The sequence below is a fragment of the Anabrus simplex genome, chromosome 2, assembly GCF_040414725.1.
Source record: "Anabrus simplex isolate iqAnaSimp1 chromosome 2, ASM4041472v1, whole genome shotgun sequence".
Taxonomy (NCBI): domain Eukaryota; kingdom Metazoa; phylum Arthropoda; class Insecta; order Orthoptera; family Tettigoniidae; genus Anabrus; species Anabrus simplex.
This window is the reverse complement of record NC_090266.1, coordinates 672,564,746-672,579,057: the sequence shown is the minus strand read 5'-3', so window position 1 is coordinate 672,579,057 and position 14,312 is coordinate 672,564,746. Positions and strand designations below refer to the sequence as shown.

Sequence of the window (14,312 nt, the reverse complement as noted above, 5' to 3'; positions counted from 1 at the left end):
TGTAAATGATAGTATATAATTTATTATTACCTGTATATATGATGTATAAATGCACTGCAATATTGTGCAACACACTGTAATAGTCTAGAAAAACACAAGGTGTGACTGGAATTTTGTAGAAAATTCCTTACATTGTAAATAGGCTATTGGAGACTTGAAATTATGAGAAAACATCTTGTGTCATATTCCTCTAAAAGCCTGGCCAGGCAGCATATATAAAGAGGCAGTCTTGAGAGTAGAGTTGAGTTATTTTAATGAGACTTGTGTGGATGTCGTGAACTCATGTTGTTATTCTGTTGACATGCTACTGTAGCATCAAATGTTTGTCAGGATGAGGGTTCAAAACAGAGTACACAATTGACAGCATTTTGTGTGCATCTTTGTGGATACATCAACATTCAATTCTCCTAAGTTTCTTCCCTGCTGACATCACTTTAGGAAAGGCTAATTTTCATATACCCATTGCACTTATTTTCAAGTTCCAAGATATCAGGTTGCAGGCTGCCATTAAGATCAAGCCGTCGGCATACGCTGAACTGCTAACTACATTTCCACCTACCTGAATCCCTCCCTGCCACTTAACACGTGAGAGGTCGCACCCGTTTTAAAATGCGAGAGGTCGCGCGTAGGCAAATTGCTCACGCGTAATATTCTAATGAGCTGCTATTTTCCTTTTGCAGTGAATGCTCTGATAAAAATATAAATATGTACCCTGTTTAACTGACTTTCAACTAGTACTAACATAATTACCCAGTAACAATATTTTCTCAATGTAAAAAATTAATGAAATGTTTTTGCAAAATCTGGTAAAATTATGCGAGTTTTTAAAGAACGTGAGAGGTCGCGCATGAGCAAATTGCCTGAACATTTGCATTTGTACATTTCAAATAATGATTTGGTCACAATTCAAGATTAAACTACAGCACCACACTTCACTGAAAGCCACCATAAACCTCATGAACTTCACTTAAGAAACTTTCTTAGAAATGCAGTCATGTAAGAATACACTACGCGAGGGGTCGCTCAAAGGCAATTTGCCGCGGCAGATGCGAGAGTGAAAGAAAACTTAAACTACTCCGGAATGCAGCAGGCAATACACTGAATTTAATCAACGTCAGGCGGGAGAGAGGGAGGAGAGGGATGAAACGAGCGCCCTAATCCCTACAGTGGCTAGCAACGAAATTATTAAGAAAGGCTTAAAAAGTGCGGTAAATTGCCTTGGGTGCGACCTGTTGCGTGTTAATACCTTTCAGTAGATGAAGGATGTAAACTATGAACAATCAAGGTGAAAGATTACAGCCTTGTTTAATCCCTGTAAGTACCTTGACGAAGAACAAATACTACAACCAATTCTCACTGCAGCCAAATCGTCAACATAAATCCATTTGATTGCTTTTAGTAATCTACCCTCAATCTCATAATCCCCCAATATGGCTACCATCTTCTCTCATTTCTTAGTGAACTGTTTTTATTAACCACCTAATCAATACAATATTTGGAACTAAGACTAGGACTAGTTTTGACCAATAATAGTGGTCATCTTCAGCTATTCTTAGTAAGATAATCTAACATAGAACCTAGCATCTAAAAATGGTACATCTATTAAAAGTCAACTAGGACCATAATCATAAAACCTATGACAAATTGGTCAGAAGAAACACCCATCTATACACAATGAAGATCATTCAGTGTAGTCCATATATAGATATTTGGTCTTGATGAACAACTGTGTGTGAAATTGACACTCTTTTTGTTTGTTGAATACATGTAAGAACAACGGAAACAAACATATAAAACTGAAAATGTATAGATATAATCCTCTGTGAACATTATACTGCTGCATTAAAATGGAAGAGAGTCTTGAAGTTGAGTTAATAATGGAGTTTACTTTGTAATCCATTAATGAGAACATAAAATGTGCTGCACATGAAACTGAAGTACAGTATTTGGTTCAATCCTCTCAAAAGTGATATTGCCATATTAGATTGAGGGATATCCTGATGTTAAGAATTTAAGTCATATCCATCCATATGGATGATGTGAAGGATATCAGTAAAGCAGAAAAATGAAAGTGATCTTAGATCAGTGTGAAATTTCTTTTAACGAAAATATAACGTAAAAACGATAAGGACTATAAGAAGGACTTACCCATCGAAGTTCCAGTAGTACACAGTTCCACAGCCGTTAGTATTGTGTCATGAGCTCAGTGGTAGCTTAGATTCAATGTGACGAGAAGGGGTGACTAGGGGAAGAGGAAGTAGGAGAGCGGGGGTTATCAGGGCAGATGGGAAGACAAAAGAAGGAGGGAGGAATTAGAAGGTCTGTTCGGATGATCACTTGTATGTCGGTTATTGAATTTTCTATCATAGTATTTGGATACTATAGGAATTATTGATTCTAATAGAACATTAACGTTATCCGAGATTTTGTTGAGGTTGAATGCGGGATTAGTAAATTGATTGAGAGAAATAAAGTATTCTTCTGATATATTGAGGAAGGGCCTTTCTAATTGAAACAGAGAGTTTCTAGATCTTGTTGGATATTAGGAAAATGATGGTAAAATCCATAATATGATGACCCATAGCAGGAAATTTGTTACGTTTGACAGCATTTACACGTTCCAGATAGCGTGTGTTAAAGTTTCTCCCAGTTTGTCCCAAGCAAATCGTATCGCAATCGGGACATTTTAATCTATAGATACCTGAACATTCAAATTTATTTTTTGTATTAATAGAATTAGAATTACAAAGTCGATGCAAATTATTGATTGAAGTTCTAAATGTTACCTGAATGTTAAGTTTCTTTAAGGGATCAGTGATCAATTAATACAACAAATAAACTCAGATGTGCAGGTATCTATAGATTAAAGTGCCCCGATTGAAATATGACTTGTGTAGTACAAAATGAGAGAAGCTTTAACACATGCTATCTCAAACATGTAAATGCTGTCAAACAAATTTTCTGTTACGGGTTAGCATATTAAGGATTCTAACCATCATTTTTCTAATATCAAACAAGATCTAGACTATTATCTGTTTCAATTAGGAAGGTCCTCTTCTCAACATATCAGAAGAATACTTTTTCTCTCGATCAATTTACTAATTATTGATAATTAATTAATTAATTAATTCATACATGTTTCAGGAACAATATGCATTCCCTTTATCAGTGAAGTCAAATTAAAGAATAAAACAATGTAACACTATCTTTTATTTAGTCCAAAATTTAAAGAATTATTCTATCCTAATTTACCATATCAATGAATAAACATTAACGAAATATTATGAAAATTATCATTACATAAAATTTTAATATTTTGATGATGTTGAATGAGAATGCTTAAATAACCTTAGGATCTTCAAGTTTTTCCTTAAATGATTAAATGCTAGTTTGTACAAAGGGTTCTCATCTGAACTTTTTTCATTTAAACTTTAATCAAGTCATATTTTGAGCAAGATAAATTTCTAAACTTTCTAAAGCATTCGTGAATTTTCCCTTTTTGGTCGAATGTATTAATTCTATGTCATTAGAAATATCCATAAATTTATGATTCCTTTCAACCATATGCTCTCCCATTGCTGAGTATCTTTTATGTTTGACTGCATTAACATGTTCTTTGTATCTTATAGCCAAACTTCTTCCAGACTGCCCTATGTATCGCTGTTTACATGTTTGGCGTGTCAATTTCTAAATTCCTGACTTCTTATATATACATTTTATTCTCAATTTTATCTGAATTGAAAATTATCTTAGTATTATTATCAGTTTTGTATGCAACATTGATGTTTCTTTTTCTGAAAATTTCAGCCTATTGGAAAGAGTGCTTATTTTGAAAAGTTAGAACTGTAAATGTCTTTTTCTCCTTTCAATCTTTAACCAAAGTTGTTTTTGGTTCATTTTTCATTTTATTTATCATTCTACTGTATTAATACATTTTCTATCTGTGTCGGTGCGACGTAAAGCCCCTAGAAAAAAAAATTTCTGGAGTATCAGTTGTTACGAGCAATTTGGTGGATTATATTTATTTTTCTATTGTAATTCTTCTTAGACATTGGTATGTTCATAGCTCTATTAATTAAGCTATTAAAAGTTGCCTTTTTATGTTGACCTGGTTGATTGGAGTCGTTTCTGATAATAGTATCTGTCTGAATAGCCTTTCTGAAAATTTGAAAATGGAAATGACCAGAATTCCTAGTAACTATTAAATCTAAATAACTCAAAGTTCCATCATTCTCAGATTCCATCATAAAATGCACTTGTTTTTCAACCAATGTATTTAAATACTCTAATATTCCATCAGGTTTTACCTTTTGTTCATCAATAATAACAAATATATCATCGAGGTAACTTAACCATGTAATCAATCCATCTATTTTATACACTACTGTATATCATTGTATTCCATGTAATCCATGGATATGTTTGCTAAAATAACTGAAGCCAGTGAACCCATTGCTAGGCCTTTAGATTGTTTGTAAATTTTCTTGTCAAAAATGAAGTAGTTGTTTTCCAAAATAAATTATAGTAATGTTAAAAATTGTTCAATTTCTATCTTACTCAATTTGCTGTGTTGCATTAAATTCCTTCTTACTATTTTTATAGTATCTACAATAGGAATGTTGGAGTACATATCTTTGATATCCAAACTATGTATTGTGTAGTAGTCTGTTAGCTCAATGGTTTTTGATTCTGTTACGAAAGTCAACAGTATTAGTTAAATGCATCTGGCTATTAAACTTATAGCATTATTTTAAAAATCTTTGTATAAATTTGGCTGTCTTATATACTGGATTATTTCTTAAATGAACTATTGGTCTAATAGGAATTTCTTATCGATGAATTTTTGAAAGCACCCTTAAAGTAGGTATTTCTGGGCTCATTAACTAGACAGTTAATATCCTTGGAGTCTAATACAGAAAGCTATGTTATTGAGAATTTGATTAAATTTTTTCTGCATAGATGACGTGGAATCTTTTTTTACCAATTGAAAATTATTGTTCATTAGAAAATTCTTCGTCTTTTCAATATAATCTTGTCTTTCTATCAACAAAACAGTATTACCTTTATCAGCTTTTCTCAAAAAAATATTAACTCCATATGGTTTTCTACATTATGTTCTATCATCCAGGTTAACATAAAAAGGCAACATTTCAGCTTAATTAATAGAGCTAGGAACTTACCTATGTCTAAGAGGAATTATAATAGAGGGATAAATATAATCCACTAAATTGCTCGTAACAACAGATACTCCAGAAAATGTATTAATAGAATGATACATAAAATGAAAAATGAACCAAAAACAACTTTAGTTAAAGATCAAAAGGAGAAAAAGAAATTTGGAGTTCTAACTTTTCAAAATAAGCACTCTTATCAACTGCCTAAAATTTTCAGAAAAAGAAACATCAATGTCACATACAAAACTGTTAATAATACTAATAAGATAATTTTCAATTCAGATAAAATTGTGAATAAATGTATATTTAATAAGTCAGGAATTTACAAACTGACATGCCAAACATGTAAGCAGCTATACATAGGGCAGTCTGGAAGAAGTTTGGCTATAAGATACAAAGAACATGTTAATGCAGTCAAACATAAAAGATACTCAGCAATGGGAGAGCATATGGTTGAAAAGAATCATAAATTTATGGATATTTCTAATGACATATAATTAATACATTCGACCAAAAAGGGAAAATTCACAAATGCTTTAGAAAGTTTAGAAATTTATTTTGCTCAAAAAATGACTGATTCAAGTTTAAGTGAAAGAAGTACAGATGAGAACCCTTTGTATAAACTAGCGTCTAATCATTTAAGAAAAAAGAAAAAGAAAAAAGAAAAACTTTAAGATCTTAAGTTTATTTAGGCACTCTCATATCACATCAAAAAATTAAAATTTTATGTAATGTTAATTTTCATAACAATTCATTAATGTTTGTTTATTCATTGATATGGTGAATTAGGATAGATTACTTCTTTAAAATGTGGGTTAAACAAAATATAGTGTTATACTGTTTTTATTCCTTGATTTGATTACACTGATGAAGGGGATGCATATTGTTCCTGAAATATGTATGAAGTAATACGGTAATTTTCAATCATTTAAAGTGTATTGACAAGGTGGACTCAACATAAACCATTTTGAAAGTTTCTTTAATAGATTTACAATTTACTAATCCCACTTTCAACATCAACGAAATCTCAGACAACATCAATGTTCTATTCGAATCAATAATTCGTATAGTATACAAATATTACAATAAAAAATGCAGTAACTGACATACGAGTGATTCTCCGAACAGACTTCCTAATTCCTCCCTCCTTCCCTTCTCTTCCCAACTCACCTGATTCCCCTCATCCTCCATCCTACTCCCCCCCCCCCCCTCTCACCCCTTCTCATCACATTGAATCTAAAATACCACCGAAGTCATCACACAACACTAACAGCTGCGGAACTGTGTACTACTGGGAACTTCGAAGGGTAAGTCGTCCTTATAGTCCTTATTTTTATGTTACGTTTTCGTTTAAAATTTTTTGCACTGATCATCTAAAATCACTTTCATTTTTTCTCTTCGTAGATATCCTTCACATCATCCATACAGATGGACATGATTTAAATTCTTAACATCAGGACATCCCTCAATCTAATATGGCAATATCAGTTTTGAGAGGATTGAACCAAATACTTCAATTTCATGAGCAGTACATTTTAGGTTCTCATTAGAGGATTATAAACTCCATTATTAACTAAACTTCAAGACTCTCTTCAATTTTAATGAAGTAGTATAGTGTTCACAGAGGATTATATCTATAATATCCTCAGTTTTATATGCATGTTTACATTATTCTTACATGTATTCAACAGACAAAAATATAGTGTCATTTTTGACACAAACAATTGTTCAAGACCAAATATCTATATATGGACTACACTGAATGATCTTAATTGTGTATATGTATGTGTGTGTGTGTGTGTGTGTGTGTGTGTGTGTGTGTGTGTTTCTTTTTGACCAATTTGTCATAGGTTTTATGATTATTGTCCTAGTTGACTTAATAGACATATCATTTTTAGATGCTATGTTCTATCTTAGACTATCTTACTAAGAATGGCTGAAGATAACCGTTCTTATTGGTCGAAACTAGTCCTAGTCTTAGTTTCAAAAACTGTATTGAATATGTTGTTAATAAAAACCCTTCATTAAGGAATAAGTCATATCCATCAGTACAGACTCTAATAATGAAATTCAATGCTTGTACCATCTTTACCCTCTGTAGTCTGTCATATGGCTTCTCTAGATCTACGAAACATAACTGTAGCAATTTCCAATTATCTGGTGCATACTGAAAATCTGATCCTGGCGGCTACTCTGGGGTCTGAAACCACATTGGCTTTCAACCAACTTACTCTCAATCACTGACTGCACACTCCCTTCCAAAATCCCAGTAAAGACCTCGTCCGGTATACTGATCAGTGTAATACCTCAATAGTTGTTGAAATCTCTCCCCCCCCCCCCCCCCCTCTGTTCCTTTGCTTATAGATGGATGCAATTACTGATTTTGTCCAATCAGAATGTATCTTACTAACATTCCCTGCATTTCTTATTACTCTATGTAGCTATTTCATTACTGTCTTCCCACAATATTTCACCATTTCAGGTCAAATTTCATCTATTCCTGCTACTTTATGACAAAGAAGTTCATTTACCATCCTATGCACTTCCATGAGTGTAATTTCACTGGTATCACTGTCCTTCTCCCCAAGAGATTGGTTGTTTGCGATGCCAATGGGAAGATATCCTGTTATGTTGAGAAGATTTTCAAAATATTCATTCCACCTGACCAATGATTCCTTGGGATCTACTATGAGTTCACCCGATTTAACTAAATTACCATTCATTTCCATTTTCCCTTCCTTTCTAAGAAACTTTATTACCATCTAGAATGGCTTCCCTGACACTTCACCTAGTCATTCCTGGTTATTATCAAAATCTTTCCAATACTTCATCTTGGATTCAACAATTATTTGTTCTCCTTTGTTTCTTCCATGTACATACAGTTCACTGTCTGCATCAGTCCTTGTTTGGAGCCATTCCTGATATGCAATCTTCGTATGTTTATAAGCTGCTATTCTCTCTTCCATAAGCCCCATTAATATTGATAGCTCCCCGGCGAATTCCATTTCGTTCGTCAAATGGTTCTCTAGGAGTCCCTCGCTTGTCAAATAAGTCTGAGGCTTTTTAAAAATAGTCTGAGCTTAGTAAATTATGCAAAGCAGGATGCTGTTCGACTTACACATAGTACCAGTGAGAATCTCTCCTCTAATGGGTTAGGGACCATGGTGGATTGTATAGTCCTACCTACCCGAGCACAAGGAGGGCCACGAGTCAGAGTATGTCCCAGATGTCCACTCTTATTCCATAGCAACAGGTATCCCGACTCTCAGGACCACTCAGTTGTTGCCCATGGCTCCTGAACTAGGATATGACTACAGTAACCACACCAAGAACCAATATTTTATTTATTACCTACTAAGGCCATTTTTTTATGTAACGAAGTGTGTCCTTTAAGTGAGGATATTTTTTCCAAAATTTTAAGGGGAAAACTGGGGTCCATCCATTGTGGTGGAGTCTATTACATTAGTAAATACGTTATATAGGCCTTAAAATGATGCGATCACCATTTACCATTATGGAGGCCTAGAAGTCGTGCGTTCACCACACAAAATGGGAAGTTGTCACATATACGACCCTGCCCCCCCACCTACTTTTTGTAGCTGTAAAACTGGAAAACAATGGGGTCAAATAAGAGAGTTGATTCAAAAATCATGGCAACGATTTATTATTTCCCAAAAAAGTGCCAACACCGAACATGTGACATATACATCGGAAAGTACGTTACTAGAACTTTGTATGAAGTTGCCGGCCGATAGAGTACGAGTGCATCATTCTGGCTGTTATCGCACTCCCTACGTCAGTTGTCTGATGACAGTGGTGCGTAATGGAGGTAACCTAAGTTGAGCAGGCCTTCGTACATCTTAGTCCATGCAACTTTGATCTTATTCCCAAAGTGAAATAGCCATTACGTGGGAAATGCTGTGCAAACAAATAAAAATCTTACAAGAATTTTGACAATGATAGCAAACATTGACAAATCTCGTTCACCAATTAAATTTTTAGTCTTCCTCATCGATAGTAATGACCTATATACAACCTAGGAGACTACTTTGAAGGATGTTAAAACATCTAGCACAATACGTACAAATGATTGTAAAGGGGTCATACGAGAATAAAATAAAAATGATTTTAAAATGCCATGTTTGTGCAATTAATTCACCAGTTTCCTGCAGGCCTACCCATGTGGTATTATTCACCATTAAAAAGTTCTTGTCATACACTTTCAAAGGCACTTAGTAAATTTTGTATGTTGGAGGTCTTAAAAAAATTTCCTATTATAATTTTCCTTTATTGTAAATTCTCACACTAAGCTGGAAAAAAGTGACAAACTGGAAATTTCTTAATTTAAGAAATAACAAACAAAAGACTTACTTACAGTAGGTGTGAGCTGATATGCTATAAAACTCTTGAGGCCTTTCAATTTGGACTCTTTCTTTGGTGAAGCAACTTGGCAGGAGTAAGGTTTTGCAATAGGATTCCATATTATGCCTTCATCATTTTCCTGAAAAAGACTTTTGATTTTTACTATGCTTATCCATTATTGTACAATTTTCTTGATTTACAAATATTGAAATTAATATGGAAAAAAGGCAGTGATATAAGTTATAAATTACACACTAACTTAACATGAGCTCATAATGAAACACAATGCAATGAACTTTTAGTTTCCATTCGTTAAACTTTTTAAAAATCAAATAGATGTAAACATAGAAGTTCTCACCAATATAACAACAACCTGGGCTATTCATTAAGCCAAAATGCATACATTTCCAAATTAATTGGATGGACTTTCAATTTTTATTTTTAATATTTTTTGAAGCAAACTAGGCAGGAGAAAAGAACGTAACCAATCACATCAACTGTTTAGGACATTATGGCGGGGTAAAATGCCAGCAGAATGCATGAAGTGCAAACGTGCAAGTTCAGAGCAAATGACAACAACAGAAGGTTCAGCAGAGACACATGGCTATGTTCATGTGGAAGTGAATAAATTTTACACATGGTTTTATTCTATAAATGCAATCATAGGACATTGAGATGAAAGACAAAAGCTAGTATCGGGTGTATTTAAGCAAATTCTGTACATTAATAATAATAATAGCATGTGACATCCGGAGAGGCTTGGTGCATGTCTTTTGAGTTGATAGGATTCTTAGTCTGTCAAGGCTCTATTCTTTCATCTCAAATCCACCACTTAGCTTTCATAAAATCAAAAATAGAAAGTAGGTAAGGAAGGAGGATAGGAAAATTTAATTCCTAGCTTTTTACGTTTGATACCATAATTTTCATATATAAGGAAAGATATGCAGTCCTTCAAGCGATTTCATGTTTGTCCTTACCTTTACATTATGTAGTTCGATCTATTAAAACCATTATCTAGTTCCCTGAATTAAAAGTGAACCATCCCTGATTTTATACTTCATATCCATTCCCAACCTCCCTCCCAACATCCTGTCTTTGATGTATAAAAAATTAGAATTCATTCAATAAGCCAAAACGCACACATTTTCAAATAGGGTGTGACTTAGGCAGAGGAATTTCCAAAGTTACAAGTCTACAGTTCATTTCAGATTGCATTCAAGTGACATCCACGGATTAGGATTTAAACTGCATTCCTTTATAGTAAGCAGTGTAGCACTCTCGTCAAACTATTCATACAATGAAACAATTTGGCACAACAACAGCTCATCAAATGGCATGACATGGTTAAACGGATGAATCTTTTCATAATCAGTGATGTCTGTTTAAGGCAGATTCCTCTGTATTAAATGAACGTGACAACCTCCGTACAACAATAGCCACAAGGCATATTTTAATAGTAATTTCAAGCTATAGTTTGCATGAAGCTACATGCCTATAATATCAAACAATCCAATGGCATGATACAGAAGACTTACAAACGAGAACATTGTGTAATATTGAACAATCAAATGACGTGATGCAGAAGATGTACAAACGAAAACATCTTATTGTTCTCCTCCATAGCGTAATGGATAGTCCAATTAGCTGCCGTCCTCAGAAGCCCAGGTTGGATTCCTGGTATTGCTAGAGTTTAAAGAATGGCAGGAGGGCTGGTATATGGTTAAAATGGAACATGCAGCTCACATCCATTGGGGGTGTACCTGACAAGAACTGCACCAACTCAGATGAGGATATGAGTTTAATTTTACTTTTAACATCTTATTTACTGTCTTTAATGAACCAAGCTCAGGCTATGAGTGTTGAATTTACTTTGTTATAGTGGAAGCCTTCCCCTCCCTCAGATTCGACTCAGTTAATTTTATAAATAGGGCCCAGATTTTTAGGTTCTTAAAAACCACTTTTTAGTTTTTTAATAGCTCAAAATAGGGCTTTTTAGTTTTTTATTATTGAAAAATGCGCACATGCCATGCAGAATACCACTACATTACATTTACATTACATAGGCCTACACATTACTTTTCTTTGCTATAAGCTACGATGGATTTCTGTCTATTCCTGCATTTTACAATATGGTATCTATCACAGAATTCCAAGCACAACTCACACACACATTCGTCATTTGGTTCGTGAAATAATTTGTTGCAGCACACCTTGTGGTGGAAACCATGGATCGCCAATCTCGTCGTCACGTGTCGCATATCATGATTAGCTTCCATCCAGGTCCTGTCTTGCATAGCAGATGTTGCATAGAAGTCCTCTGGTATGTTGTTTTTCTTCTCATGCAGATCATGTATAAGCTGTTTGAAACTGGTACTAGCTTGAAGTATGAGCTCGCATCTCAGATCCTCTATTAAGGTCTCCCTGGTAAGCTCATACACTAGCCTCGATCTTGCATTCTGCGGGACTCCTAAAATTCTCTCCAGGTATCTAGCCTTTACTCGCTCCAATTCTTCCAGCTGTTTGTACGTGAGGTATTCTGCCACTAATTCTAGGCCATGTGTCAGAACAGGTAGTATCTTTAACCTAAACAAGTCCATAGCTGTGCTGATCGATAGTTGTGTGATGTTCCTGATTTCATTCATAGCCCTAGTGGCCGCCACTGCTCTAGATCTTATATGTAAACTGAAACTCTTTCCCGTTGTTTGAATTGTGATACCTAGATATTTAAAATTGTTAGCCCTCTTGAGTAGTTTGCCATTGCATTTGATGTTCTCTGCTTCAGTGAGTCTTCCTCCTTTCCTAAATACTACCAATTCCGTCTTCTCTTCGTTTATCTGGATGTCGTTTCTCTCTGCCCATTCACATAGTGTGTTTAGCGATACTTGCAGTTTAACTATATCTGTCGCTGCGATGGCCATGTCATCAGCGTATACGTATGTGCTTGTTCCTGCCATTCCTTTGGTGACATCGTTCGTGAGAACATTAAACAGGATAGGGCTGAGTGGATCGCCTTGGAGGACACCGTTCGTCTGCAACAGCCAGTCAGATATGCCTATTCCATCATCTATCTGTATGTAGTTTTCTGCCAGTATATTCGATATCAGGGTCGTTGTGCTCGTTCTTCCAATTAGTTCCTCCAGTTTATCTATTAATACCTTTCTGTTGACCGTATCGAAGGCTTTTGAGTAATCAACAAAAACCACATAAAGTTTTCCTTTTGCTCTTTCCATAGTCTGTTTTATTTGTTCCAACAGGTTTTCTACTGCCAGAGTCGTGGACCTTCCCTTTCTAAAACCAAACTGTTCCTCTGGTAGAAGGGGTTCTAGCTTCTCTGCCAGCCTTTTGGCGAGGATTCCTGTTAGGAGTTTCAGTAATGTAGATTCCAACGCTATTCCTCTATACGCATTTGGGTTCTCTGTGTCTCCTTTTCCCTTATATAATAGCTTGATTGTTGACTTTCTCCATTCGTCTGGTATACTTCCTAATTCTAAACATTTATTTAGAAGGGAGGTCCATATCGGTAAGTATTCTTGTGCTGTCTGCTTTAAGTGTTCACTTTTATTCCATCTACTCCTGGTACTCTGTTATTCCTCATTTTCTGTATCGCTTTCGCAATTTCATCCGTGGTGAAGATCTCATCAGCTTGTGGAGTCACAGGTGTCTTAATCATGGGTCTTGTTTCTTTTGAGCAAATTACTATTCTTATATGATCTATCCATGTTTCCATAGGTATGTTGGGCTGTATTTTCTGCCCTTTTGGCCTCAGAGCTCGGTAGGGGTCTTCTTCTGCCTGCTCTACCATTTTCTTATGTTCTTTTTCCAGGTGTTGCTTTTTCTTCTTTTTTATTAGGCCCTTGTATTTCTTTCGTTCTCGGTATTCTTCGGTGGTTGCGCTTGCAATTTGTCCTCTAGTTTTATGCAGTGTTTTCAGTGTCAATTTTCTTTGTTCATAACATTCTCTGTCGAACCATGGCCTCGCCTTCCTATTTGAATCTTGTGTGGTGGCCCCACTTATTATAGTTGATTTCAGCCATGTAGCGGCCTCATCAATATTTCCTGCTCTTATTGCTCTTTCAACCTTATCTTTTTCTTTCATTTTCCCTTTAATTTTTTCCATGTCCAGGGTCTTGCCAAATGTTATATTTCGTCTTTCTTCTAATTTGCTACTTCTACAGTTTTCTATATTTAATTGTACTGGAATGTGTTTACGGATGACTGCTGCTTCTTTTTTCACTGTGGTGGCAAGGTGTTTTGATCTAAAGCCCTTTGTGATTATTAGGTCTATTGTGCTAGCTCCGTTATGCCCTATGTATGTCCAGTCCTCCTGTCTGTTGTGTATTGTAAAGCCTTCATTTGTTAGATATTCCATTACTTCTTTGCATTTTCTATCTTGCCTATTTATTGCGCAATTCAGATCTCCCGCAATGATTATCTTATCCATACTTCTACTATGATCCAAGGCCATCCCTAGTTTATCTATTATGTCTGTCGCGGTGTGATCTGGATTAAAGTAGACTGCTACTATAACTCCAATTCTTGTCCTGACAACCAGCATGTTTTCTTCTCTTAATAGTAGTTTGAAGGGGGCCAGTTGTGGTTTGATGATGCATAGCACACCGCCCGCTGGTCTTCCTCTTCTCACACACTGTATCGCATAGGCATGAAAATTGTAGAATTCTGGGATGTTCAGTTCTGTGTCCTCTTTGACCATTGTCTCTGTGAGTACTCCAATGTCATAATCAGCCATGATATTTCTCGGAAGCAGGCTCAAGACTC

At 35.2% G+C, this 14,312-nt stretch overlaps 1 protein-coding gene across 5 annotated transcripts in view; it reads right to left on the bottom strand.

The window, feature by feature from the left end:
• The window catches only part of SH3PX1 (sorting nexin 33-like protein SH3PX1), a 328,612-nt gene that overhangs the window by 188,837 nt on the left and 125,463 nt on the right, over positions 1–14,312 (bottom strand). For all 5 annotated transcript variants that reach the window (XM_067141233.2, XM_067141236.2, XM_067141234.2 and 2 more), the window contains exon 6: positions 9,550–9,675. In XM_067141233.2, coding sequence (XP_066997334.2) covers positions 9,550–9,675 — 126 coding nt within the window. The remainder of the gene's footprint in view (positions 1–9,549; positions 9,676–14,312) is intronic.